This window comes from Loxodonta africana, chromosome 11 (genome assembly GCF_030014295.1).
Source record: "Loxodonta africana isolate mLoxAfr1 chromosome 11, mLoxAfr1.hap2, whole genome shotgun sequence".
Classification (NCBI taxonomy): domain Eukaryota; kingdom Metazoa; phylum Chordata; class Mammalia; order Proboscidea; family Elephantidae; genus Loxodonta; species Loxodonta africana.
Window position 1 is genome coordinate 22,407,245 of NC_087352.1, and position 27,937 is coordinate 22,435,181.

Sequence of the window (27,937 nt, forward strand, 5' to 3'; positions counted from 1 at the left end):
GCCAAAGGAGGGGGGCTGCCCCTAAAGCTTCCACACTTGAGTTGCCTCAAAACACTTGGTAAAACTATCAGATCTTGGTATTCTGGTGGTTGTTTCACCTAATACAGATTAACTTTGTGTCATGAGTCTGTCACCCTAATTGCTGGGGTTGGAACCCATTTTCTGGAAAACTTGGTCTGGATGCTACTCTTTTCCAAGCAGTACCTTCAAAGCTACATTTCTGCCCAGGAGTTAACTGTGGGAACCAAGATGGCAGGTCCTTGGTGTTGGCCAGAGGAAGTGGCCGCCCTACCCTTCCTAGCAGCCCTTCCGGCTGGGTAGATTGAAGGAGCTGATTATTCAACCCCAAGCCACCTGGTCTTGAGGGAAAGACTGTCAACAATGAGCCCATGGGAGAATGCCAGTAGTGGCATTTGGGGATGGCAACTAAAGCATCAATCCCTGAAAAAGGTTTTCTGGATAGCACTGTCTGACAAAATCTTTTTCTTTTTGCTTTTCTCTCTAGTAACATTTTCTAGCTCCATAGAAAAAGGCATGTTCTTAGCCTTATTATCAATCCTCTACTTGAGCAGTTCTTAAAACTTTTTAGTTTAAGGATCCTTTTGTGCTGTTACAAGGACTTCAGTGAGCTTTTGTTTATGCAGGTTATAGCTAATGGTGGACTGGTAAATGTTTCACAGCCAGCTGTCCGAGAAAATATCCTGATTTGTAGAAGCATTTGCCAGTTTCCATGGTATAATTACATTCAGTATGGCCAAGTTCAAGTTATGGACATGCATCTCCAAACAAGGATAGGAACAGATGCACAGTCAACCCTTTTGTGCTGAGGCAACCCTGCTCTGCTGGCACACCACTGTTTATATTTGCCATATTGGAAAATAAAACAAAATTTTAAAAGAATATGAGCACGCATTCCATTAGCTTTAAGAGTGATGATGACATATGTCACTAATCTCTGGAAAACAGCACCGTGTGCTCTAAGAGAATTAGTAAAAAAGGCAAATGACTTTTTAAGTGTCGTTTGGTAAAGCTTCACATATGTATATACCAATGAAACCAGTCAAGGTAATGAACATATCTGCTACCCCCGAAAGGTGTCGTGTTTTTTTTAATAATCCCTCGGGACACTCCTTCACACCAAGCAACCACTGCTGTTTTGTCAATATAGTCTGTATTTTCTAGATTTATGTGTACACGGAATGAGACAGTATGTACACTTGTCTTGTTTCAGCATAATTACATGCAAATTCATCCGTGTGCATTGGAGCCCTGGTGGCATACTAGTTGGGCGTTCCGCTGACCAGGGGGTTGGCGGTTCCAATCCACCAGTAGCTCCTTGGAAGCCCTATGCAGCAGTTCTGCTCTGTGCTACAGGTCGCTATGAGTCAGAATCGACCCAACAGCAGTGGGTTTTTTTTTGTTTGTGTTTGTGTGCAGCAGTAATTCACGCCCTTTTTATTAGTAAGTAGTATTCCATTTTATGGAGATATCACACTTTGTTCGCCAGTTCACATTTGACTTGTTTCCACTTTTTGGCTATTACAAATAAATCTACTAGAAACAAACAAAAAAAAATTAGGCTCCCTAAAATGGTATCCTGTTCGATATCAACATGGAAAAAATGTTATAGATGCCATTCGATCCTGAAAGCCAAACAGTGTATTATTACTACTTGTTATGAACTTCCCCAGTGAGATGGGATATGCATGGGTTATAGAAGGAACATAATTCATCCAGGTTTATGAAAAACTGATTACATTTTATTAAGAGAACGATGATATTCTAATGGTACCAAAATGCAATTTCAATGGTTAAATGTAAATCCTACACACCCATATGCTGATTTATTATCTGTCCTCTGATGATTGCTCTTTCAGTTCCCAAAATGAGACTCATTAATCTGTGATACAAAACAGCTATTTCCTTTCAAAGGAGAGGGGGACCATCATTTCCCCTTGATTATTTCTATCGCATATGCAGTCTCCGGTGACCTATGATTCTGCTTCCATGAAAACGTTACACTTTAATGTCCTGGCCTGCTCTTTTTGTTTCCTGGTCAGCTGGTAGAGCAATCCTTCCGAATAATCATCAGTGGCCCTCTATCACACCAACAATCTGTAGAAGTGAGCCCTGGCTGTAGAAATGATGATTTAGGTCATACCTTGTGTTTTTTCTCCATCATTCCCCATGCTCAAAAATTTAAACAATATTCTGTCTTAAAATTAAGCATCTTTGTTTTTTTCCAGGTTGTTGTTACGTGCCATCGAGTCAATTTTGACTCACAGCAACCCTAAATACAACAGAATGAAACACAGTGCCCGGTCCTGCACCATCCCAATGATCATTCGTACGCTTCAGTCCATTGTTGCAGCCACTGTGTCAATACATCTCATTGACGGTCTTCCTCTTTTGCGCTAACCCTCTACCAAGCATGATGTCCTTCTCTAGGGACCAATTCCTTCTGATAACACGTCCAAAGTATGTGAAATGAAGTCTTACCATCCTTGCTTCTAAGGAGCATTCTGTCTGTACTTCTTCCAAGATAGATTTATTCATTCTTTTGGCAGTTCATAGTGTATTCAATATTATTCACCAACACCAGGTTACACATATATAAATGAACTACTTAATGAAGTAGGCCCTTTAATCCTACCACTCCCTTCCCTAATACCATCATGGTGACACATAAAAAGCTTGTGATAAAGCCACAACATCAACAGATTTCAAACTTTAGGTTGAAAGTCATCAAAAGTAATGTAGCTTTTTCAAAGACAACTGAAAACATTTTATAAAGTTAATTAGACCTTTCCACAGATGCCCTTGGATCCACTAACATACGAGTGTTTAATGGGTTTTTAATAATCTGTGAAATTTAACATGGGGTTAACCTTTGAAAAGGATAAGAATGAATTCTCAAATGTTCAGTCCATTGTAAGAACTAGTAGACAATTTACCACATTCATTACACTTGTTACGGTGTCTTTCCAATATGAATTCTTCAATGAACTCTGAGGTCACTGCCTTATTTAAAGGCCTTGCCCCATTCAACACATTTCTGACTCATACGAATTCTGTCATGATCACAAAGATGTGAATACCTGATCAAATATCATCATATTCATTACATTTGTTAACTTTCCCTTGAATGTGAACTCTGTGATGCACAGTAAGTTTTGAAGTTTAGATAAAAGCCTTGACACATTTTCTTTCGGGGCTTTCTCTCAAAACATACATATTCTGATGTCTAGCGAGGTTTAAGCCCTGGTTAAATACTTTGCCACAAATACTAGTTTTATATGGTTTCTCTCCATTGTGGATTTTCTGGTATCAAATAAGGTTTTAACACACTTAATCGATTAGCAGCATTCATTATATGTTTCTCTCCAGTATGAATTCTCTAATGATCCCCAAAGCTCGAGCTCTGAATAAAAGCACTCCCAAACATATTAGGTTTATGGTATTTCTTTTCAGTTATGTATTCTCTGATGTCTAGTAAGGTTTGAAAATTGGGCAAAAACTTTGCCACATTCATTACATTTGTAGGGTTTCTCCCCAGTATGGATTTTACGTTTAATAAGGTTTGAAAGCTCAGTAAAGCCTTTGCCACATTCATTACATTTGTAAAGTATGAATTCTCTCATTGTCCCAGAGATGAGAACGTTTGGTAAAAGCCTTACCACATTTAGCATATTTTTAGGATTTCTCCCTAGTATGGATTTTCTTATGTTGAGTAAGGTCTGAATTCTTGGTAAAGGCACATTCACATTCATTGCATTTGTAAGGCTTCTCTCCAGTATGAATTCTCTCATGGCACCGAAGGAGACAACGTCTCATAAATGCCTTACCACATTTGGCACATCTGTAAGGTCTTTCACCAGTATGAATTCTTTGATGTTCCACAAGACTTGCATTCTGAATAAATGCCTTGTCACATACATTGCACTTGTACGGTTTCTCTCCAGAATGTATATGCTGATGTTTGGTAAGGTTTCCCAATTGAGTAAAAGCTTTACCACATTCATTACATTTATAGGGTTTCTCTCCAGTGTGGATTTTCTTATGTTTAGTAAGGTTTGAACACTCAGTAAAGGCTTTGCCACATTCATTGCATTTGTAAGGTTTCTCTCCAGTATGAGTTCTCTCATGGTCCTGGAGATAACAACGTTTGATAAAAGCCTTACCACAGTTAGCACATTTGTAGGGTTTCTCTCCAGTATGGATTTTCTTATGTTGAGTAAGGTCTGAATTCTTGATAAAGGCTCTGCCACATTCATTGCATTTATAAGGTTTCTCTCCAGTATGAATTCTCTCATGGCGCTTGAGGTGATAATGTTCGAAAAAAGCCTTACCACATTCAGCACATCTGTAAGGTCTTTCGCCAGTATGAATTCTTTGATGTTCCACAAGACCTGAACTCTGGGTAAATGATTTGTCACATATATTACATTTGTGTGGCTTCTCTCCAGGATGTACATTCTGATGTCTAGTAAGGTTTGCAAATCGGGTAAAAGCTTTACCACATTCATCACATTTGTAGGGTTTCTCTCCAGTATGGATTCTCTTATGTTTACTAAGGTTTGAATGCTCAGTAAAGGCTTTGCCACATACATTGCATTTGTAAGGTTTCTCTCCAGTATGAATTCTCTCATGGTCCTGGAGGTAACAATGTTTGGTAAAAGCCTTACCACATTTAGCACATTTGTAAGGTTTTTCTCCAGTATCAATTTTTTGATGTTCCACAGGACTTAAACTCTGGGCAAATGCCTTGTTACATATATTACAGTTGTGTGGTTTCTCTCCAGGATGTATATTCTGATGTCTAGTGAGATTTGAGCATTGCTTAAAGGTTTTGCCATACTTATTACACTTGTAAGGCCTCTCTCTAGAATGAATTCTCTGATGATTAGTGAGGTTTGAGGATTTGCTAAAGACTTTTCCACACTCATTACATCTGTAAGGTTTTTCTCTAAGTTGTGTTCTCTGGTGTTGTGTAGGTAATGAAGGATACATAAAAATGTTTCCATATTTATTACAAATGTTGGTGACATTAGGAGGGATTCCCTGAAGTGGTAAAACTGAGGAACCACTGTTGACAGACTTCTCAGCTTCATTCCATTGATACATTTTCTCCTCAACTTGAAATCCCTGTGGTTCAGCCAAGTGTGATGGAAAGCTTAATCCAAGTCTATTTGCCAAACATTTCATATGCTTGTTATCTCCATAACCGATGTTATTTTTTACTTTTAATAAATTCCTCATAAATGGCTTCTCATTGTTGATATACTGATACATGTTTTTTCTTGCAGAAACACTCAGCTTTAGAGGAAAATTTTTCCAGGATTTGTTAGGTTGTTGGTCTTCCCTACTAGTGATATTTTTGTTCTGGGTTGTAGTTACTCCTTCATAATTTTTCTCATCATATCCCCACAGACTTACAAACTCATGCTTATTTTCCCACACTTCTCTGGAGTCAAAATCATCGATGCCGTAGCTTTCATGTCCTTTCATCATCACCATTTGGAAGAATTCTTTATTCACATCCTCTATTGGTGGTAATTCCTTGATCACACGTATAGCAGAGACACCTGAAAAATATAAAGAACCATGGGCTCCCTATTAACTACTGCTGGAAAATGGATATTTTATATTGAAATGGTAACATTATACCAAAAGTAGTATCTATAACGAATGGAGTTATGAATCGTCTCAACCACAGTCTTCAGGGGTTTAGAAAAATAAAGAGAATAGGATTTCGCAATAAAGAAAAGGTGATAACATTTAATTCAAATCATTTTCGGGGAAGCCTAATTTCAAACACCCATTATCGAGCCACTCACACTATATAAAAAAAATAAACTCACGTACATTCTGAAAGCAGTATTTCTTTTTTCCACTGCTATCAAAAAGCATACAGATGGCATAGATATACGGCTGTCTCATCTTCGAAGTCAAATATTATACTAATGTATAGTGATGCATAATTATTTTACACAAATAAGTGGTAAAGCACTAAACTCTATACTATAATAGCAAATAATCTGCAACACATTTACCTAATGAATAAGATAAATAAATGGTAATTAGCAATTCAGAACTATAAAATAAAAATGCACAGGTAAAAATCAGGATGAATTTAATAAAACACTAGATTAACAAAATATTCTTCTGAATGTCGTTCTTGTTAGTGGCTGTTGAGTCAATTCCAGCTCATGATGGCTCCACGGGATTTTCAAGGCTGTGACCTTTCAGACACAGATTACCAGGCCTGTCTGCCAAGGTGCCCCTGGATGGTTCAAACTGTCAATCTTTCAGCTAGTAATCAAGTGTTTAACTGTTTACACCATCCATGAACTCCTTCTTCCAAATAATTGTTATGAAGCCATTATATCTATATAAAATAAGCATTTTGCAACATTAACAATTGGTGTATAGCAGTTTAATCCAGAACAGACACTGAGAAACCAAAGCTGTAAATCATAATCAAAATTCATAAAGCAGTAACCTGGTATAAATCCAGCAGGTAAAGTAATTTTCCCTTAAGAACAAACGAAAAGACATATTCCAGAAGGAGCACACAACAGAAAAATTGGAAAATGTGTTGGTATCACTGGTGGCTGAAATATTAGGTCTAGATAAATACAAAATATTGTGAAGATTAAGAACTGCAGAAGGCAGTTTGAAAATCACAATTATGATTTCCTGTCTACACTTCTATCACATCAGCAACTAGCACAGCTCCCTAACTGTGGTGGAGGGGCACCCCATTGCCATGGAATCAATTCCTTTCCAACACATAGCAACACTATAGGACAGAGTGGAACTGCCCCATAGGCTTCTGAGGCTGTAATCTTTGTGGGAGTAGATCACCACATCTTTATCTCACAGAATAGCTGGGAGATTCCAACCACTGACCTTTCAGTTAGCTGCTGAGTGCTTAATCACTGCACCACCTGGGCTCATTCCCAACTATGGAGTGCCCTTGAATTATTAAGTTCTCTGGCCACAAAATATAAGTAATACAGATTATGTGTTTTGAAACTTTGTTATCTAACATAAGAGACACATTGATATGCAAGAAATTACAAAATGAAAATATTCGGCATATAAGCAAAGGACAATCTATTAATAAATATGACAGAAAGTTGACATATCTTATTAAATGAAGGAAACTACTAAGTCCTAACTACATGCCATGCCATATTCCTAGCCATCTAGTGGCATTTATTTGTTTAAATATCCCCGAGGTGAATTATTATAATGGACCCAAAGGATTTATATATCCATCCCTAATTCACAGAAAAAGGAGCCCTGGTGACTGCTCTGACAGGGATCACAATAGAAGTTCCCAGACACAGCTGGAGAAAAATGTAGAACAAAATTCTAACTCAAAAAGAAAGACCAGACTTGCTGGCCTGACAGAGACTGGAGAAACCCTGAGAGTATGGCCCCCAGACACCATTTCAACTCAGTAATGAGGCCACTCCTTAAGTTCACCCTTCAGCCAAAGATTAGTCAGGCCCATAAAACAAAATGAGAATAAGGGGGTGCACCAGCCCCGGTGCCAGGACTGGCAAGTAGAAGGGAGCAGGAAAGCTGTTGAAAGGTAACCCAGGGTTGAGAAGGTAAAGTACTGACATGTCGTGGGGTTGTTGACCAATATAATACAACAATGTGTGTATTAACTGTTTGATGCCAAACTAGTTTGTTCTCTAAACCTTGATCTACAGTTCAGTAACAAAAAAAAGAATAAAAATACAAATCTTTTCTTGAAAGGGGAAAAAAAAAATGAAAGAGCCCTGGTATCACAAATCATTAAGCACTGTGGTGAAAGGAGTTCTTTTATGTGGCCTTTTACCTTAGTTCTTTGAAAAAACCGCACGAGGTTTTCCCTCTGTGCTTTTCTACCCCAAAGAGTTTGATACTTTTGGCCAGGAGATTGGCATTTCCTAGGGTATCTGTAAACAGTTTGCGATTTGATACATTTTGTCTGATCCTGGGCTGTGTACCCTGCCCTGTGATTGCTATGCACCTTGCAGGAATTGGTCAATATACTATGCAAATGAAGTATCTGTTGCCTACCAAGATGGGATGGGATGGTCAGTTTGTGGCCCTGGCTGGAGGGCCATGGCTTGAAATTGACACAGAGTTTGTGTATGTATGCAGCCAACTCCACGTACGTTTTTCAGACAGCAAGAAGCAAAAGGAAGAAAGGAGAGAAGCACAGAGAGGCAGCAAGAAACCTAAAAAAGTTATAACACGAGTCAAGGGCTGTAATGCTGGTCAAGGGCAATAACAATGAAGACAGCAACAGGCCCAGAGCCAGTGATGACAGGCCCAAAAGAGGTCCTGTGGCAGTCATAGTTACAGGCAGCTGGGCCAAGAGAAACCTGTCTTGAGTTGGCCAAGACGAGGCCTCTCCTCTGGGGTCTGAGCGGAATCTGCATGGCCAAGAGGAGCTGAGAGAGATGTCCTGCACTGAAGAAGGGACACTTTGCCTACATGCTTTCTGATCCAGATCCCAAGCTGTACCGTTACCTCCTTAATAAACCATTTAATCGTAAATATCATCCTTTAAGTTTTGTGTGGCCACTGCAACAAATTATCAAAACCAGAAGAGAAGCAGAGAGTGTTGTGGGACGGATGACTGGTGTCAGAATTGGTAACAAGGTTGGTCAGACATACCTCCACCTCATGGGAAATAGCTTTGGGTTGATGGTAATTCTCATCAATCCCCCTTGTAAACTTAGGCAGGTTCTGAGGCTACGACTACTGACACTATTTTACAGTAGTCTGAAAGCTCCATTCAATCTGGTCAGCATCACAGCAACATGCAAGCCTCGGCTGGCATACCAGTGTTGGCTGTGCGTGAGGTACAGCAGCCAGGAATCTAATCCCAGGTCTCCTGCATGAAAGGCAAGAACCCTCCCACTGAACCACCGATGCCCTCTAGCAAGTGGCATAATACTGACGCATTCTGCGGGAACAATATTATGGGTAAAAATGGAAGAGATTAAATAGGGAGGGAGTGTGATGTAATGGGAAGAAAGCAGACTCATGTCTAAGCCAGTATCAGCTCTGAAATACTTCAAATTGCATATCCCACTGGTTCCATTTATAGACAGATACTGGAGGGAGTCCTACATATATATTCCTGGAGACAAATGCAACAATGTTATTTGTGCAACCCAAAAGCAAAACTCTGGATATGGCCATCAGGAAGAAGATGGATGAATTCATTCTGTACATCCACATGCAGATGTAATGAAACTCACCAACTGTGTAACAATGGAGGGTGACCATGGGTGGAGAATGAAGACCAGTGGGTGGGGGGAAAAGAGTTTATATAGAAATAAAAAGTTAAGAGGGGGTTTTTGCCTAGGTCTAAGCTTCTCGAGATTGGGATTACATTAGTTTAAGAAAAATTACATATGAACTAAATGATTACATCATTTTTTAAATAAAAATTACCAATTTTGGCATGTTAAACTTTTTGTGGTTGTGTCATGTTTTGTTATTATTTGTTTTTGTTTTATTTTTATAAAAATAATATTCTTTTGTTGACTCTTCTATTTGAAATCATATTTGAATTTTTTAACACAATCTTCTTCGCCATAGGAGAGACAAGGGGTATTACGGATCAAATTGAATCCCCCACAGATATGTGCTGTAAATCCTAACCCCTATAGGATTGTTATGAGTCAGAATCAAGTCAACAGCAACAGCTGTGGTTTTTCATTCAGATAGTAAGAGAGAACATTATAGATGGGCCTAGAAAAATATTTCACAAATCCATCTACTGACAGCCTCCTTCCAATTACTTAGGGAATATTTTACATACACAGATATCTAATTCTCTTCCAAAACCAGCTGAATAAGAAGCATAGGGAAACACCACGGAATAGGATATTTAGAAGTTTCTCATGAGGTTTTGTGTGTATTCACGTTCTAGAACCACCACTCATCTAGCATGTAACGTAGAGGACATCTGAAGAAATGGGAAGGTCAAAGTCCACGTGCCACATTACGAAGCTGCGCCTTTCTGAATCAACAGCTTCAATCACTGCCTTAAGAACAGGGATCGGAAACTCAGTTAAGCACAGCAGGAAATCCCAAGAGTCCATGCGATGCAAACATAATAATTCACGGAGTGAAGTTGTGCTCACCCAGGAAGACCAGGTTCCTGTAGTTCTCCAACATCACATCTCTGTACAAGGTCCTCTGAGCTGGGTTCAGACATTCCCACTCCTCCTGAGAGAATTCTATGGCCACATCCCTGAACGTCAACAGTCCCTGCAATGAAAAACACACTTTACTGAGGGGCAATGGGGAGTCCTTTCCACAAACAGTGAGAGGAGCGTCCGTTATTCTGAGGAGGACCCCTCAGACATCTGTCATGTCGAGTCGATCCCGTCTCATAGTGACCCCATGTGATGGACTAGAACTGCACCATAGGGTTTTCTGTGCTGCGATCTTCATGGGAAAAGAAGACCCAGTGGCTCAAGGGGTGAAGCGCTCAGCTGCTAACTCAAAAGTTTGGTGGTTCGAATGCACCAGCTGCTCTGCAGGAGAATGATGGGACAGTCTGTTTCTGTAAAGATTTGTAGCCTTAGAAACCCAATGGGGCATTCTACTGTGTCCTAGGAGATTGCTATCAGTCGGAATCCACTCGGCAATGGGTTCAGTGTTTTTGGTTTAATCTTTATGGGAGCAGAATGTCAGGTCTTTCTCCCTCGGGGCCACTGGGAGGGTTTGAACCATTAACCTTTTGGTTAGCAGCCAAGCACTTAAACATTGCACCACCAAGGCTCCCTGTGTGAATATTACCACAATAAAAAAAGAGAATGGATTTAAGATTGCCACATCTAAACACTTTTCTATACACACGATTTCAATTAAACACCTGCCTAACTGCAGCAAACAATCCCTGGAGAGAGATTCTTGTTATTCTTGTTGTGTGTGTGCTGTCCAGTTGATTCCGATTCATAATGACCCTATAAGACAGAGTGGAACTGCCCCGTAAGGTTTCCTAGGCTGTAATCTTCACAAAATCAGACTGCCACATCTTTCCCTCATGGAGCAGCTGGTGGGTTCGAACCGCCGACCTTCTGATTGGCAGCTGAGCACTTTAACCACTGTACCACCAGGCCTCCTGCCCCATTTTACTAACATGAAAACAAATCCAAGACACATAGGATGTAAACCTTCAAAAAAGCTGAAGAATAAAACATCACAGGAAAATATTCATTGAAGAATTTATTTTGTTAAATCATTAATAATGTATTTTAGCAAGACTTGCAGTAACTTTTGCCTTAGAACTGACCACAGTGCTTCTGGAGGGACACAGTGAGTGACAGTGGAGGATGTGACTGCCAAAAGGACATTTTATTTCTCAGTCTCTACAGTGCACTGTTTGGAGTTTTCCCACAAAACAAATACAGTGAAACCTGTGAGAACCAGAACTCGATGGGACTGCTTTGTGTTTCCAGGTCTCGAAAGTTTTCCACCTTTGACACGGTGCAGTCTTACCACTATTCTATTGCTGTCTATTAACAGAAAATATTTGAGTTTTTCCTCTCTAACAAGTTTGCCTCCCACAGCTTCTAGCTTTCGCAGGTTTTTACTGTACATCCACCATGTGATATTTAAAATAAAAGAAATATAATATGTAACAACTATCACAGCCAGAATTTGGCTCCAGCCTCTCTGATGACAAAGAGAATTCTGCCCCTACATCTTGGCTGAATTATAACCATTTTTACCTAAAACACTTGCTGCAGGACAGTCCCCAAGTGAGCATCGTGATCTCTGTGGCATGGACGTACTGTGAGGGATTTAGAGAGCCTCCTACTGTTAGACACAGGAGCCCTGGTGGCACAGTGGTTAAGGGCTCGACTGCTAACTAAAATGTCCGCAGTTCGAACCCACCAGCTGCTCCGCAGAAGAAAGATGTGGCAGTCTGCTTCTGTAAAGATTTCAGCCTTGGAAACCCTATGGGGCAGTTTGACTCTATCCTACAGGGTCGCTATGAGTCAGAAACCAACTGGATGTCAATGGTGGGGTTAAATCAAGGGAGTTGTACTGCACTGACTCAGCAGTCCCCTGATGTTGCAAACGGTCAAGTGCTGAACTACTAGCTGAAAGGCTGGTGGTTCAAACCCACCCAGAGGGGCCTCAGAGACAGGCCAGACAATCTGCTTCTGACTACCAAGATTGACTCTTTTTGTATTTGCATTATTTCATTCTATATTTTGTCGACTTATCTGTATCTGCATATTCTTGTAGATCATATATTACCATCACTATATAGGATTCCACTGTGTGAATAACAAAAAATTTCATCATTTCACTCAATAGGCATAACCTAAAAAAAAAAAAAAAGCACTTAACCACTACACCACCAGGGTTTCCTCAATAGGCATATGGGTGGTTTTTAGTTTGGAACTATTATGAATGATACTCATAGGCACATTCTAGAAACTTGTGTTTTTGTAACACCTGTATGAATTTCTGTGTATGGTGCGAGAAAGATGTGGTAGCCTGCTTTTGTAAAAATTAAAAAAAAAAAAATTACAGCCTTGGAAATCCTATAGGGCGGTTCAACTCTGTCCAACAGGGTCCCGATGACTCGGAATTGACTCAACAGCAACAGCTTTGGTTTGGGTTGCTTTTACTGTTACACAATTAGGTGGGCTCCATATTTTAAAACCAATAAATCCCAAATGTCTCTTTCTAAACTATTTCACTTCAAACCGTTAATACTGTGGAGCTAGAAACACAACAATTCGCTTACTTAGTTTCAAACGTCTTATAAAACCAGGCAGATTGGTCTCCTTTCTAGAGTACTCAGCGGTTCCATATATTCACGTGGCACAGAAGTGTGCAGCTGCTTTAATGTTGTCCCACATCTAGCTGACAGAGCATCCAGATGTGGCCCCAAACCCTCCCTGCTGCTCACCCTCACTGCCCCTGTGGGGCTCACTTCCTGTCTCCCACCCAGGCCTGATGTGAAGCCCTTCCCACCACACTCCCCAAATGCAGTCTCTTCACAAGTCCTATGTCACTGGGTCACCATGAGGTGGCATCTGTGTGGAGGTGAGAGGGGACTGGGCGAGGGCTAGAGAATGTGTCAGGGAGAACACATCAGGGTCAGACGAGATGAGCAAATTGTCACAACAGCATTTCAGGAAGGAGAGGACAGAGCCACCAACTGGGAATATGACTGTTACCCGGGAAAGAGCCATTCTGGACGCCTCCTTTTTTCTTCTTCCTCTCAGCTTCATTCTCAGGCAAGATCACTCTTAAGAAGTTAATCCTGAGTGGGGAAAACATGCTGGTAAATGCTTAGAATGAACACAGCCCCCTCCTGTGCCACAACCACATACACACAGAGGACCTCACTTGGGGAATGACGCTCCCTGCCGCCCACTGTCCCACGAGGGACTCAGAGATGATCATCTCCTACACAGAGAACAACAGGTGAGTTTACAGCCCACCACTCCTGGTGAAGCCCACTCTCCACTGCAGCAGGGGGATCTAGGCTGCACAGACCCTCCCTTCCAGGTCACAGACCAACCCTGACACCACACCTCATACAGACCAGAGCCCCCTAAGCTCCGCCTAGAAGTGGTCTGGTCTCATCCTCAGAAATGGATGACCCAGAGTCTTGGTGCTAAATGCTGGCTGGAGATTAGAAATACCACAAGTATTTTAACCACTCTGGAAGCCAGGCCCCACTTGACTATTTCAGAGAAACCTCTTGGGAAAACCTAAAAAAAAAAAAAACTAGTTACCATCAAGTCGATTCAGACACACAGAGACCCTATAGGACAGAGAAGAGCTGCCCCATATGGTAACCTCTTTGAAACCAGACTGCCACATCTTTCTCCCTTGAAGAAGCAGGTGGGGTTGAATAGCTGAGTGCTTAACCACTGTACCATCAAGGCTCCTTATCTCTTGGGGAGAGAGGGAGAATACGGATGCAGTTATAAAATGCCTCAGAAAGCCAGCGTGCAGCCAGGCCTGAGGCTGCTCAGAGGAGCCAGGCCCAGCACATCTCCCACCTGTGGCTCTGCTCTCCCCTGGGACCATACTGTCACCTGGATCAGGACAGTGGAAGGGGCAGGACCAAAGAGAAACATGCAGAGCAGGCATTATGGACCAGAGGTGGGGGTGATGGTGTGGCTGGAATGTTAAATGGGGGTCAGAGAAGGCTCAACTGAGAAGGTGGTATCAGAACAAAGATGGGAGGAAAGAAGGGTGTCTGCTGGATGTATCTGAGAGACCAGAGAGTTACTTCTCCCTTATGCTTCTTTTTTCCCTCAGTCTTTCTCCTCTTTCGGTGTTTCTGTCTCTGCCCCACATCCCTCCCAGCCCCCTCTGATCCAAGCTTGCTTGGCATGCCCCATACCATTACATTAGAATCCTGGTTCCTTTGCTTGACATACAGATGTCCTGTATACCAAATGAAGACGCCCTGGTGGTGCAGTGGTTAACCACTTGGCTGCTAACAGAAATGTTGGCGTTTCAAACCCACTAGCCACTCTGCAGGAGGAAAATGTGACAATCTGCTTCTGTACAGGTTACAGCCTTGGAAACCCTATGAGGCAGTTCTACTCTGCCATATAGGGTTGCTTTGAGTCAGAATAGACTGGATGGCAAGGGGTTTGGGTTTTTTTGTTTTGCATGCCAAGGAAGAAGGCCTGGTGGTGCAGTAGTTAAGCACTAGGCTGCTAAGGGCATAAGGTCAGCAGTTCAAACCCACCAGCAGCTCAGCTTCTGTAACGATTACAGCCTTGGCAACCCTATGGGGCAGTTCTACTCAGTCCTACAGGGTCGCTATGAGTCGGAACTGACTCACCGGGAAGGGGTTTGGTTTTTGGGTTTAGTATCCCAAGGATCATGAAGATGCCACAGGACCGGGAAATGTTATAGTCCGTTACTATACATAAGGTCACCAGGGTCCAGGGCTGACCCTAAGGCAACAACTGCCCAGAAAGAACACTTTCCAGTAGGGCATTAGCAATGTAGATGCACCAGGACAAGCACAGCCAGTGGAAAATTTGTGCAGAAGAAACAGGGAATGACTACAAATATGTGCAAGTCACCTTCCCCAGTCCAGGATGGGATGTGGGTGAAGGGTTTTAGGGCCTTCCCCAAGGTGGTCACCCTAAAGGGGAGGATTGTGGGAGAGTGGGGAGGGGAAGAACAGGGCAACTTGAGAGGACCTGTTGATGAAGGTGGGGTGCTGGAGAACCCCATGGCAGGGAGTGGTTGATGGAGCTAAGATGAAGTCCCCAGGATGCGGAAAATTCCACTGCCTCAAGAAATTTTTCTTGGCACGCCCAGTAGCATTAGTTTAATATCCTGGTTCCTTTGTTTGGCATTCCCCATAACTTCACCTTAAAATCCCAGTTCCCCTTTCCTTAACTGCTGCCCTAAAACTAGAGGAAACTGGCGAAAAGTTTAGGGGCCACGTTGATATTCAAGAGAACCTTCTACCTCATTCAGTACCGCATGCGTAGTAACCTCCCCCGCCTCTGCCTGGAGTTTAGCCGCCATTTTCTGAACATGAGGCCCAGGAAATTATAAAGTCCACTGCGCTTGCCCAGTATGATTAAGAAAGTTGCTGATGTAACTCTGAAAACTTCCAACTTGTAAATGCCTTAAAAGTAAACTTTCCCGCAGACTTCGCGGAGCAGCCTTGGTGGCGGTAGCCCCAACTGCTCCTTTCCTTTTCAAATGCAATAAAGGCGCCTTTCTACGCTCCCCCCCTAGGTCTCTCTTTTACTGGCTGAAAGGATTTGTGCCAAGCAGAATATGGAGTCTCTACCCGACAACAGGGCGAAACTGTGGCGGGGGCGCAAAGGAGTTGGACCCATCTCCTGGCGAGGTTGGGAGAGATGCGAGGATCAGTGAAGGGTTTTAAGCAGGAAAACGACCCAGCAGGCCGTGCCTACAAGGCCCGAAGGCAGAATGGCCAGGGACCGGCCTCATCGCGATTTTGACCAGGATGAGGCCCAGGGACGCGCGAGCTAAACAACTGGACTTGGGAACGTCTCCGGTAGACACGGGGATTCACCTTGAGACACGTGGATATAGGGGCTTTAACGACCGGAGCGGCCATGAGACCCCCAGTATACAGGACCGGGGCCTGAGGGAACGCGAGGCTCACAGCTGAGCCAAAAACAACGGAAAGTCACTCACCGAGTACGCCCCTCGCTTCCTTCGATTCGCTTCTGGGTGTGCGCCGAGGGCCCTGGCGGACGAGGGGTAGGACTTAGCGGGGCGAGGGGTGGAGCCTGGGCGGTCGAAGGTGGGGCTTGGGAGGGCGAGGGGTGGGGCTTGAGAGAAGGAGGAGTGGGGCCTGGGTAGGCGAGGGGCGGGCCTGGGACAGGACCAGGACTGCTCTCTTTCCCTTACGCAGACAACCTCCACTCTTGCTTCATTAAATAAATTCTAACTACTCGAGCTGAGACATTCCCTGATCCCACCCCCACCCCACAGCGACACCCCTCACCAAGGTTCCAGCCCCCAGTTTCTCGCGCCCACTCACTCGCTGGACCCACGTCTGCTCCCGCTGGCAAAACGGGCTTTGACTTGAACGATTTCACTTTAAGAGGAAAACATCTGAGCTTCCAACATGTGACCTTCACCACTCTAATCTTTTATCTTAAATTGTTTGAAACACTAACTTAAAATCGGAAGGAGACAGTCGAGCTGCATAGGACACCACAGAGGTTCAAAAGAATGCACAAGCAGAAAATCGCTGTCTTGACATACAGACGAGGAAACGCCGAGAGGCGGGGCGCCGGAAACTCGGCCCCCGCCCAGGGCCCGCCCCTTCACCAGCCCCGCCCCACCTCCTGACGTTCCCTGCCCATGAATGGCCAGTCTCCTCCCCCTGCATTGGCCATTCGCGCGCCCCACTCAGGCCCCGCCCCTTTACCATTCCCTTACCACCTTACTGCGGTTCCTACGGAGGCCTAGCCAAGCTACACGCGCTCCACTGTCGGTTGGCCTCGTCCAGGCCCCGCCCAACGCTGCCTCGTCTCTTTCCGCCGGGCGCCTGCGCAGTTTACTGAGCACGCGGTCGCGGATTGCGCGGGGCGAAGGTCCTACGTAGGTAGGTTGTCGTCTTTCTATTTTAAAACTTTCTCTTGGCGGTCCCGGTCCTCCACACCTGGGGCCAGGGGCTGCTCCTGATCTGAAAGTACCCGCCCCTGCCCTTCCCACCCCCGGAGATCACGGCGCGGCCGTGAGACGTTCCGAGCCCTGGTCGCTTCGCCGCCGGCAGGAGATTCCCCTCCATTGAGGTGTAAAGTCGGCCACAAGCGAGACCCCTCCCTGGCGTTTCTAATCCAGGGCAGTGCAGACGCTGCCTGCCTCGTCGTTTCGCCGCTTCACAGACCTCTCCGACCACCGCTCGCCCTGCGCGGATTAAGCCCTCACCAGGAGGTGGATTCGCAGCGTTCTTGCCCCCCCCCCCCGTCTCTTCCCTCGATGCCAGCCCAAGCCACCGCGTCCTCAACTTATGGGACTCTCCAGTCCCCACCTCTCCTGAGACCCCAGGCACCAACACCTTGCGTCCTCCTCAGACCGACTCCTGCTGCCCTCCCTTCTGCGACATCCCTTATCCCCATGTTGCGAGGGTGCATCCGGGCCTGTCTGTCGACAGGCTGCGTCTTCTCCCCGGTCTTGGGACTCTGAGACCCCACCTCTCCTGAGACCTAGTTCTCGTGTCTTCTTGCGGCTGGGTCCTGCCTCCCTTTCGCGGTCACTGCTTCCTCCCTGACTCACGTGTTGGAAAGGGGATCCAGTCCCACCCCCTGGAAGTTGTGCTCTTCCTCATCAGCGGGCATCACATTCCATCCCTGTGCATGTGTGGGATCCCCCAGAGGAAGAGAGAGAACAACTGCCAGAGAAAGTGAAATACTGAGAGAAAAGAAGACTGAGGGAGAGCCATAAACAGATGGTACAGTAGAGGGTGGGAGGGGATTTGCAAAAACAGTTTGAAAGATAATAAGCCGGGAAAGTTGCAAAGAGAAAAGAAAATATATCAATGTAGAGAAAAGGGAGATCGTCAGAGAGTGAGGGGGAACAATATACGGAGGGGGCCTTTAGTCGGCAGGTAGGAGTGGGGGCGACAGGGGGATGGGAAGCACTTCAAACAGTTGGGGGAGAGGATGAAAGAGTTGGAGTCATGGCAGACAGAGCAAATTGATGCAGGGACAGAAAGGGGTGCAAGGGATGATGGAGATCAGAGAAAGAAATGAGGGAGGGAACTCAGCAAGCTGGGGGTGCCAAAGAGTGAGAGTGGGGGGGAACAGAAGTGGGGGCAGAGAGGAGCATAAATATATAGCGATGGCATCAATGAAAGACTGGGGGAAAGAGCACAGAGAGGTGAAACGGGCAGGAGTGGAGCTGAACAGGCCTAGGAAAAGTAGAGAGAAGGGGAGAAACAGCAGGAGAGGAGGTAGTGTAGAACAAGAGGGAAAGAAACTGAGGGGGAAAGGAACAGGAGTAGAGGAAAAAAAAGAAATCTAAAAGACATACAGAGTGAGAGAAAGACACATAGACATGCAGAAAGAGGAGGACTTAGACCCAGAGGAGTGGGCAGTTGATGGGATATGGATGGTTAAGCTGTGATATATTGATTTATGAGTTTATATTCTAATCAACTGAAAATTTCTTTGAAATATACAGATGGGAATGAGAATTGCAAAACCCCCTATCTATAAGGCTTGTGCATTTTATGGTTGGTAGTCTCAGAAGATAACTTCCATCACAACCCCTATTCAGCCGGAGGGCAGTGACTTGTCAGTTTTGGGTCACCTTCTGCCCTTTTCCTGGGATAGGTGGGTGGGAGGAAGAAATGGGATAAGAAATTACTGACTCTTTTAGTCTCCTAGTGCTGCTGTAACAGAAATAGCAAGGGGGCTCTGCTCTGCATGGAGTATGATGTCAGGGCCGGGTCTGGGATCTGAAGGGGAGGGTCAGTCAGGCCCTGATACCCCTGCTACAGGGGAATGTGTGCTTCAGCAGGAGCGGAGGGTAATAAACTCACCTGTTGGTCTCCATGTAGGAGGTTATTGTCCCTGAGCCCTTCCTGGGACAGTGGACAGCAGGGACCATCTTTCCCCATGGCGAGTTCCTCCCTGTGGGTATGGTTGTGGCACAGGGAGGGGATGTGCTGACTGTAAGCTTTTACCAGCGTATTTTCCATACTCACCATTGACTTCTCAAGACTTATGTTGCCTGAGAATGAAGCCTGGAGGAAGAGGGGAAAAAAGAGGCATCCAGAATGGCTGTTTCCCAGGTAACTGTCATATTCTTGGTTGGTGGCTCTGTCCCTATCCTTCCTGAAATGCTGTCCTAAGAATTTGTCTCCTCTGACTCTGACGTATTCTGCCTGACACATTGGCTTGCACTCACCCTCTTACCTCTATGCAGATTCCATCTCACAGTCACCGAGGGACATGGAACTTGTAAAGAGGCTCTATTTGGAGGGCATCATGGGAAGGGCTTCACACCAGGCCAGGGTGGGAGACAAGGAGTGGGCCCCGTGGGGGCAGTGAGTGCACAACAGGGAAAGTTTAGGGGCTACATCTGGATGCCCTGTCAGTTCTTTGTGGACAATCATGGAAGAAGCTGCATGTGGAAAGGATGTGTTACTGTGCACAGATGCTGGAAAATTCTGGAAAGGGAGACTGATAAGGGGAACCTGTTCTGCCTGATTTTATAATGCATTCAAAGCTAAACAAGTAAATCAGTGTGTTTCTGGCTCCAAAATATTAATGATCTGGAATGGGATGAGCAGTTCAGAAACAGATTGTCAGTGGAAGAGGATACCTTATTCTATAAAGTAGTTGGTTTTTAAATATGAAATGAACCTAGATGTCTAAATGTAGGAGTGTCTTTAAATCACTCACAGCACATCCGTCCTATTGAGACTGTGTCGGTTTGTTTCAGGCATAAAACCAAAATCAAACCAAATGCATTGCCGTTGAATCGATTCGACTGACAGCAACCATATAGGACAGAATAGAACTGCCGCATAGAGTTTCCAAGGAGTGCCTGGTGGATTCAAACTGCTGACATTTTGGTTAGTAAACGGAGTTCTTAATCACTACAATACCATGGTTTCCAGCCAAAGCATAGGAGCAGAATTTTCTTTGTCATCAGAGAGGAAGGAGCCAAATTCTGGTTTTACCACTGTTAAATATTTTATTTTAAACGTCACATGATGGATATATTTGATTTGTGGCCACACCCCACATAGTAGGGCCTAAGAAATAAAACATCCCCTTCCCATCTTGTCGTTCACCGTCACTCACCCACTCCCACCTCCATCTGCAACCACAGTTGTAGTTCTATGTCAGGAGTCAGTGCGGATCTTGGTAAAATGCATTTAAGCATTGTTACGTAGTTTTAGAAAAATTTGTGCACGGAATGTTTTGCTGCAATATTTTATTTGTCACCTTTTGAAAATTTACACTATGTCTTGGAGTTGTTTTCATGCTAGTAAACAAAGAGCTAGCTTGGTCTCTTACATCCTCATTAGGCTCAGGCATCCTGTGCAGTGGTGAATGGCTTGAGCCCGGGCCAGTCCCCTTGTCTCAGCCTTTCCGTTAGTGGAAATGCTTCCAGTGTTTTCTGCTGATAATGATGTTTGTCTTAGTTTTCTTGCTGAATGGCAGTTTTGTCTTCCATATTTCCTATTCAGAATGACTTTATTATCCAATAATTTCTTCAAAGAGTTACTCCTTAAATCTTTTTTGTATTTTAATCTGTTAAATTAATGCATACAATTAATAAATTTTCTAATCTTGAATCACTGTTTTATTAGTGGAATAAATTCAGCTTGTCTTTTGTGAATGGCTAGCTATTTAAATGGGTAAAATTGTGTTTATATTTTTACATATATGTATTTCATGGAGATTAGAGTTAAAGTTTTTGATATTTTTTTCTTTTTTGTGTAGTTTTTTTTAACTAACTCAATATAGTATAGTGATGACCAGACTAAATAGTATAATTTAGACATTTTCATTATACCAGAAATGCTGAAATGCACATGAGCAAAAATAAAAGATAATGAAAACTTATTGCAAAAATACATCATTCAGAGATAACTAGGCATATTTCATTTAACTTAAATGTGTTAAATGTGTATGTATGTGGGTGTGCAAATATTTACAAGCCCGTGAATTTTATGAAATGTATATCAGCATTTCATAAATTCGTTTTATATTTTTTTAACTGTTGAAAATATATTATTTTCCATGGTCTTAATTTTTGTCTACACTATAATGCCAATGCGGTAGTAGAAGTAAGTAACGGATAGGAGTAGTAAGAATAGTGACAAATTACATGCATGTGTCTGTGCATACATAATGACATTTTATCCAGTTCCATGTTGTTGGGCTTGAACTTATTTTAAGTTTTCTCAGTTTGAAAATAATCTGCAACCTATTTTTAATGTTGCGTCTGTTATTTAACTGGTTTTTTAAGGTTCAGTTCTGAAACTTGACCACCTGGGTTCAAGTTCTAGTTCTGTGACTTATTAGCTGTTTGAGTGTCTTACAGTGTCTATGACACTGTCGTCTCCTGTGTACAGTGGAAACAGGTGTTTCTCTATTGAGCTATTATGTCACATGATTTAATATATACAAAGCATTTAAAGTTTAGAACCTTACTGCTCAAAAAATGTTAGTCGTTTCTGTTATTAGCATCAGCACCATTTTTTGATTCTGACATTTCTTTAAAGCCGTGGTGGACTTTGTCATCCCTGAAGACACCATTCTTGCTCTAGCTCATTTGAGAAACTCATTGTCACTTGTAGTACAGAACTAACATCTAACAGGTCTATACAGGTGACACAGTGTTGAGTGTTTTTTTGTATATTTGTTTTATTGTCAATAAATATGTGAAGTCCACAATGATTAGTGGGCTTCACACCCTCTCTTGGAAAAGTATAATAAAACAAAATCAGAGACACATAACTTGCTCAGAATTATCTTACGTGGCTCTGTCAGAATGCTTACATCTGGCGAGTTGATCCGTATGCCTCTGTCTTCTCATTTTGCATGAAAATTAGAACTCTCTATATTCACTTGATTAGATGTCTTTTTCATTACAGGGACTGTTGACATTCAAGGATGTGGCCATAGAATTCTCTCAGGAGGATTAGGAATCCCTGGTCCCTGCTCAGAAGGCTTTGTACGGGGACGTGATACTGGAAAACTACGGGAACCTGATCTCCCTGAGTGAGCATAACTTCCCTCCAGAAGTCGGGATCTGCCCTTGAGTATCTTTGCATCTTCCTTTGAGAGTCTCTTGGCAGCCCCTGCCTTGCTAGCTGGAGTTTCAAATCGCTGTTCTTAATAGAGAGACTGAAGTTCATTCAGAAATGAAAAGCTTTGTAATGAATCATCTGGACTTTGACCTTTCTCTTTATTCAGATGATCTGCCCTCTTCACACTACATCATCAGTGGTAGTTCCAAAGCTTGAGTATCACAAAACTTACAGCAAACATTTAAAATGTCTGATTTCCTGGTTTTACCCCTGTGCTTTTGATTCAGTAGGTCTTGGAAGAGAGCTAGGTATGTACACAGGCATTTAGAAGGATGCAGTCCATGGACAAATCTGTGAACTAGTTTTCTAGACTCATCTGTAATGTCCTGTTTTCTCAGCTGAACGGAGGGTTTGGATTCTACCTGGAAAAGTCACCGCACATCACATTTCTTTTTTCTTATAATCAAGAATCTCTCTTTCTGACCTGAATAATCTCCATTTTGGAGACAAAGGGAAGAGCCCTGGGCTGTGGAGAGGGGGAAAAAAAAACCCATATGGGTAGGAATGTATCAAAGGTATAAACACAGGCTAAAACACACATGGGCAGAGAGGAAACAGATCCATTAAATAATCTTTGGGAAACTCTCCAAATGGAAAAGATCTGCAGGAAAGCAAAAGTTTATTTCTTGTAAGCTCTCAAAGGAAATTTTTCTTCTGCTTATCACTCAGTTCTTCAGACATGTAACATTCAACTTTAGTAGTGTCCCAGCTCAAACACAGATAAAGGCAAAGTGTTTATTGTGTCTTACAGCACGCTATGATACGGTTCCTGTGACCTCACCTAATTCAACATGCGTAGGGAACGATGACACATCCAAGAAGAAATCACTGATTAATACTATTAGTGACATAAGGAGCCCTGTGGCACAATGGTTAAGTGCTTGCTGCTAACCAAAAGGTTGGTGGTTCAAACACACCCAGCAGTCAGCTGGAGAAAAGACCTGGCAATCTGCTTCTGTAAAGACTAGAGCCTAAAAAACCCTACGGGGCAGTTCCACTCTGTCACATGGGGCTGCTATGAGTTATAATCAACTCAACAGCAGTGGGTTTGGATTGATACAGCTCAAGTCTTGTATCTCCTTTGAAGTATTTCTTCCTGTGACCAAGGATTTACTGTGACCTGTTGGCATCTGCACCACCTGAGTAGGCAGTGGTGTCTATTGCTTCAGGATGGTTCAAACCCTGGCTGTAGAATTTACTTTCCTTGCTAATTAGCATTCTGTACATAATCTATGGGCCTATGCTTTTCATCTGAAAAATTATGCCTGCAACTTTATGGAAATGTGATTTTGGTAGGGTAGTTGTCTGAATTCTAGTCCTACTGTAACAGAAATATCAAAGTCTGTGGCTTCAACAAACAAATTTATTTTCTCACATTTTAGGAGGTAGAAGTCCAAATTCAGGGCACCAGCTCTAGGAGAAGGCTTTCTGTCTCTGTTGGCTCTGGGGAAGATCCTTGCTCATTGGTATGTTGGTGGTCTTCATGTGGCATGGTATCTTATTTTCCCCCATCTCTTCTGTACTTCCTTGTTTAATCTGCTCTTTTACATCTCAAAAGAGATTGGCTCAAGATATGCCTTAATCTAATACTGCCTCATTAACATAACTAAGAAAGCCCATTCCCAAATGTGATTATACAACACGAATTTTGGGGGGACACCGTTCAGTCCGTAACAGTAGTTAAAATCTTGGCATTGGAAGAAGAGAGAAACTGATAATTGACTTGTGCTTTGAAGTGGTAGTAAAAGACCCCTTCCTTCAGGACTTAACCTTTTATTGTGTGAGTGATTTAGTCATAGAGTATTTGAAACTAGGCTTCCTTGTAAGCAATTTGAATTACATGTAATCAGCCTTTCTTTACTGAGGAATCCTATTGCCTTTTTGCATTCCTAAACATTTGAGCACCATGACTGATAGGTTTCATAACTGTTCATGATAGGTATTACTTCTGATGTAATAATACTTTTCTCAATATCAGGTACTCATTTTCCAACTATAGTTAATAGTAAGCCTATGGTTCTCTGTATCTTACAGATATCTCTTCTAAATGTATGCTCCAGGAATTATCACCAGATGAGAGCATTATTAAAGGAGAATTATTCCAAACAGCAGTGTTGGAAGGATATGCAAGTCATAGTCTAGAGAATTTTGACCTCAGAGAAGCCCTGGAAAATATGCATGAATTTGAGAGTCATTGGGGATATAACGAAAGAAATAACAGAGGAGTAACTACCTTGCATAACAACAGTCCCACTGGTAGAGAAGACCAACAGCATGACATATCCTGGAATAATTTTCTACTAAAGCAGAGTGTTTCTGTAAGAAAAAGTGTGTGTCAGTATTATAAACATGAGAATCCATTTGTGAGGGATTTATTAAAACTCAAAAATAACAAGATATGGAGAAAACAAGAATATGAAATGTTTTGAAAATAAGATTAAGCTTTCAGTCAGATCTGGCTGAACTGCAGAGATTTCCAACTGAAAAGAAAATTTATGGATGCAATCAAGTTGAGAAGTCTATCAACAATGGTTGCCCAGCTTCATCACATCAAAGAATTCCTCCTGGTGTCAATTTCAACATATGTAATAAATGTGGGAAGGTGTTTAAGGATCCCTCATTGCTTACACGACACCAGAAAACACATATTACGGGAAAACTTTATGAATGTAATGAAGATGGGAAGACTTTCAACCAAAGCTCAACCCTCAGTAAACATCAGAAAGAGCTCACAAATGCAATGAGTGTGGCAAAGCCTTTAATTACTTCTCAAACTTCATTAAACATAAGAGAATCCATACTGGAGAGAAACCATATAAGTGTGAGGTATGTGGCAAGGCCTTTATTTAAAATTCAAACCTTAGGATTCACCAGAGAATTCATATTGGAGAAAGACCTTCTAAATGTAACGAGTGTGGTAAGGCTTTTATCAGACATTCACAAGTTCTGGGTCATCAGAGAATTCGTACTGGAGAGAAACCTTACAAATGTAGTGAATGTGACAAACCCTTTACTGTGCATTCATGCCTTACTCAACATCAGAGACTCCATAATGAAGAGAATCTTTATAAATGTAATGAATGTGGTAGGGCTTTTATCTGTTGTTCATACCTCTGGGATCATGAGAAAATTCACACTGGTGAGAAACCATACAAATGCAGTGAATGTGGCAAGGCTTTTAGGCAACAGTCTGACCTCAGGATTCACCAAAGAATTCACACTGGAGAGAAACCTTACAAATGCAATGAGTGTGACAGAGCCTTTTCTGTGTATTCACACCTTACTAATCATAGGAGAATTCATACTGGAGAGGAACCTCACAAATGTATTGAATGTGGCAAAGCCTTTACCCATTTTTCAAACCTTATTAGACATCGGAAAATACATACTAAAAAGGAGCTTCGTAAATCTAATATATCTCTGAATGCTTTCATCCAAAGTCCAAACCTCGGGGATCATCAGATAACTCATAGTAAAGAGAAAACTTACAAATGTAACGAGTGTGGCAAATCCTTCACCACGCACTCAAGCCTTTCTAATCATAAGAGAAGCCCCAGTGGAGAGAGACCTTACAAATGTAATGAGTGTGGCAAATCCTTTACCGTGCTTTCAAGCCTTACTAATCATAAGAGAAGCCATACTGGAGAAAAACCTTACAAATGTAATGAATGTAGCAAAACCTTTACACGTTTTGCAAATCTTACTAGACACCGGAAAATACATGCTGAAAATGAACGATATAAATCAAATACATGTGTCAATGCTTTTATCCAAAACTCAAGCCTTGGGCATCATAACAAAATTCATACTGGAGAGAAACGTTACAAATGAATGTGATTTTTTTTTTTTTAATCAAATGTTCACAGCATTAGATGCATGAGAGAATAAATACTGGAGAGGAAGTCTTCAAATGTAATGATGTCATAAATCATTTAGTCGGTTTTCACAATGGAATACATGTCAGATGTCATACTACAGGGAACTAAGCTTCTGGTCCTTATTAAAAATTAAAAACCTTTTTGTTGTCATTAAAAAAAAAAATTTGTTGTCATTAGGTGCTGTCAATTTCTAATGTGACAGAAGTAATGGAGGAGAAATGACGGTCTCCCTCTCCTTCATAAGGAATAATATTTATCCCCCTGCTTAGAGTCCTCACTGGAATCATTTGAAGAGATGAGTATATATTAATTTACCATAAGAATGAGCGTAGTCAACGTGGGGTAAACTAGGACCTTCATATGTTCACTCCTCCAAAACTTTTAATTTGCACTTGTGACCACTCCACAGAGACAGGATGGACCTCCATCCACAGTTTGCTTTGGATGTTAAGAATGGTGATGCCACATACTAAAGGGGTATGAGAATGCTTATTACATAACAAGAGCTGGGCAGGCTTTATAGGCTGCTATGAAATGGCTGGAGAGATCAGGGATAAGAGACTGGCTTATGTTTCCATGGTAGCTAGGAGGTAGGGCTGGGTAAGAGTACCTGTATGTGGTTTGAACTTCCCACTAGCACCAAAAGGGCAGGAGCACTTCCTCGCTTTTTTATCAGCTTATCACCTGTCAGTAGTTGTCTTAGTCACCTAATGCTATTAATAAATTCCACAGGTTGGTGGCTTTAACACAGAAGTTTATTTCCTCACAGTAAAGTAAGCTGAAAGTCCAAATTCAGGGCATCAGCTCCAGGGGAAGGCTTACTCTCTGTCAGCCTTCTCGTCAATCTTCCCCTGGACTAGGAGCTTCTCCACGCAGGGACCCCAGGTCCAAAGAACAAGCTCTGCTCCTGGCACTGCTTTCTTGGTGTCTGAGGTCCCCCAGCTCTCTGCTTGGTTCCCATTCCTTTTATCTCTTGTAAGATAAAAGGTGGTGCAGGCCACATCCCCTGGGAAACTCCCTTTACATTGGATCAGGGATGTCACCTGAGTAAGGGTGTTACAATCCCACCCTAATCCTCTTCAACATAAAATTACAATCACAGAATGGAGGACCACACAATACTGTGAATCATGGCCCGACCAAACTGATAGACACATTTTGGGGAGTACATAATTCAATCCATGACAGTAGTTAAACATGAAAAAGTGGAGTCAGATTCTCCAATACTGAATATTTGCTCTTGAAGCTGCACAGTTTCCTTCATGCTGGTACCTTGCTAGGAATCCCTGGGTGACAAATGTTTAAGCACTTGACTACTATCTGAAAGGTCAGTGTTTCGAATCCACCCAGAGGCACCTTGGAAGAGAGACCTGGTGATCTACTTTCAAAAGGTTACAGTCATCGTGGAGCACAGTTCTACTGTGAAACACATGGAGTCACCATGCTGGTTTGGTTTTTAGTATCTTCCTACCTGCCCTTTCATACTGGAAACATAGGACCCTTTACACAGTATGGTTTTTCAAAGTGCTTGTGAAATCTATTTAGATAACATGCCTAATATTTTTACATTAATTTCACGAAACTGTGGAAGTGCTTATCAGGCAATAAATATGATTTAATAATCTTGAGAAAATTTTCTAAGGCTTTAAAAATAGCAATTTGAGATTATGGTGTTAAGCAAAATGTTAACATGAGTCTTTTTCAATTA

At 42.5% G+C, this 27,937-nt stretch overlaps 2 protein-coding genes across 2 annotated transcripts; one reads left to right on the forward strand and one right to left on the reverse strand.

Moving 5' to 3' along the window:
• Window positions 1–3,216: 3,216 nt before the first annotated feature.
• On the reverse strand, window positions 3,217–13,925 carry LOC100658468 (zinc finger protein 501-like). Its single transcript, XM_023543474.2, has 5 exons — window positions 13,227–13,925; window positions 10,164–10,290; window positions 10,062–10,064; window positions 3,724–4,964; window positions 3,217–3,569 (listed from the first exon to the last, which is right to left on the reverse strand). The coding sequence occupies exons 1-5, from the start codon at window positions 13,278–13,280 to the stop codon at window positions 3,468–3,470; spliced, it is 1,527 nt and encodes a 508-aa protein (XP_023399242.1). The 5' UTR covers window positions 13,281–13,925; the 3' UTR covers window positions 3,217–3,467.
• On the forward strand, window positions 13,406–26,182 carry LOC111749560 (zinc finger protein 436-like). The gene is given in 5 exon segments (XM_064293178.1): window positions 13,406–13,476; window positions 15,775–15,889; window positions 16,782–17,007; window positions 17,362–17,691; window positions 25,074–26,182. Coding segments are annotated over 5 exon segments (1,851 nt in total).
• Window positions 26,183–27,937: the final 1,755 nt, after the last annotated feature.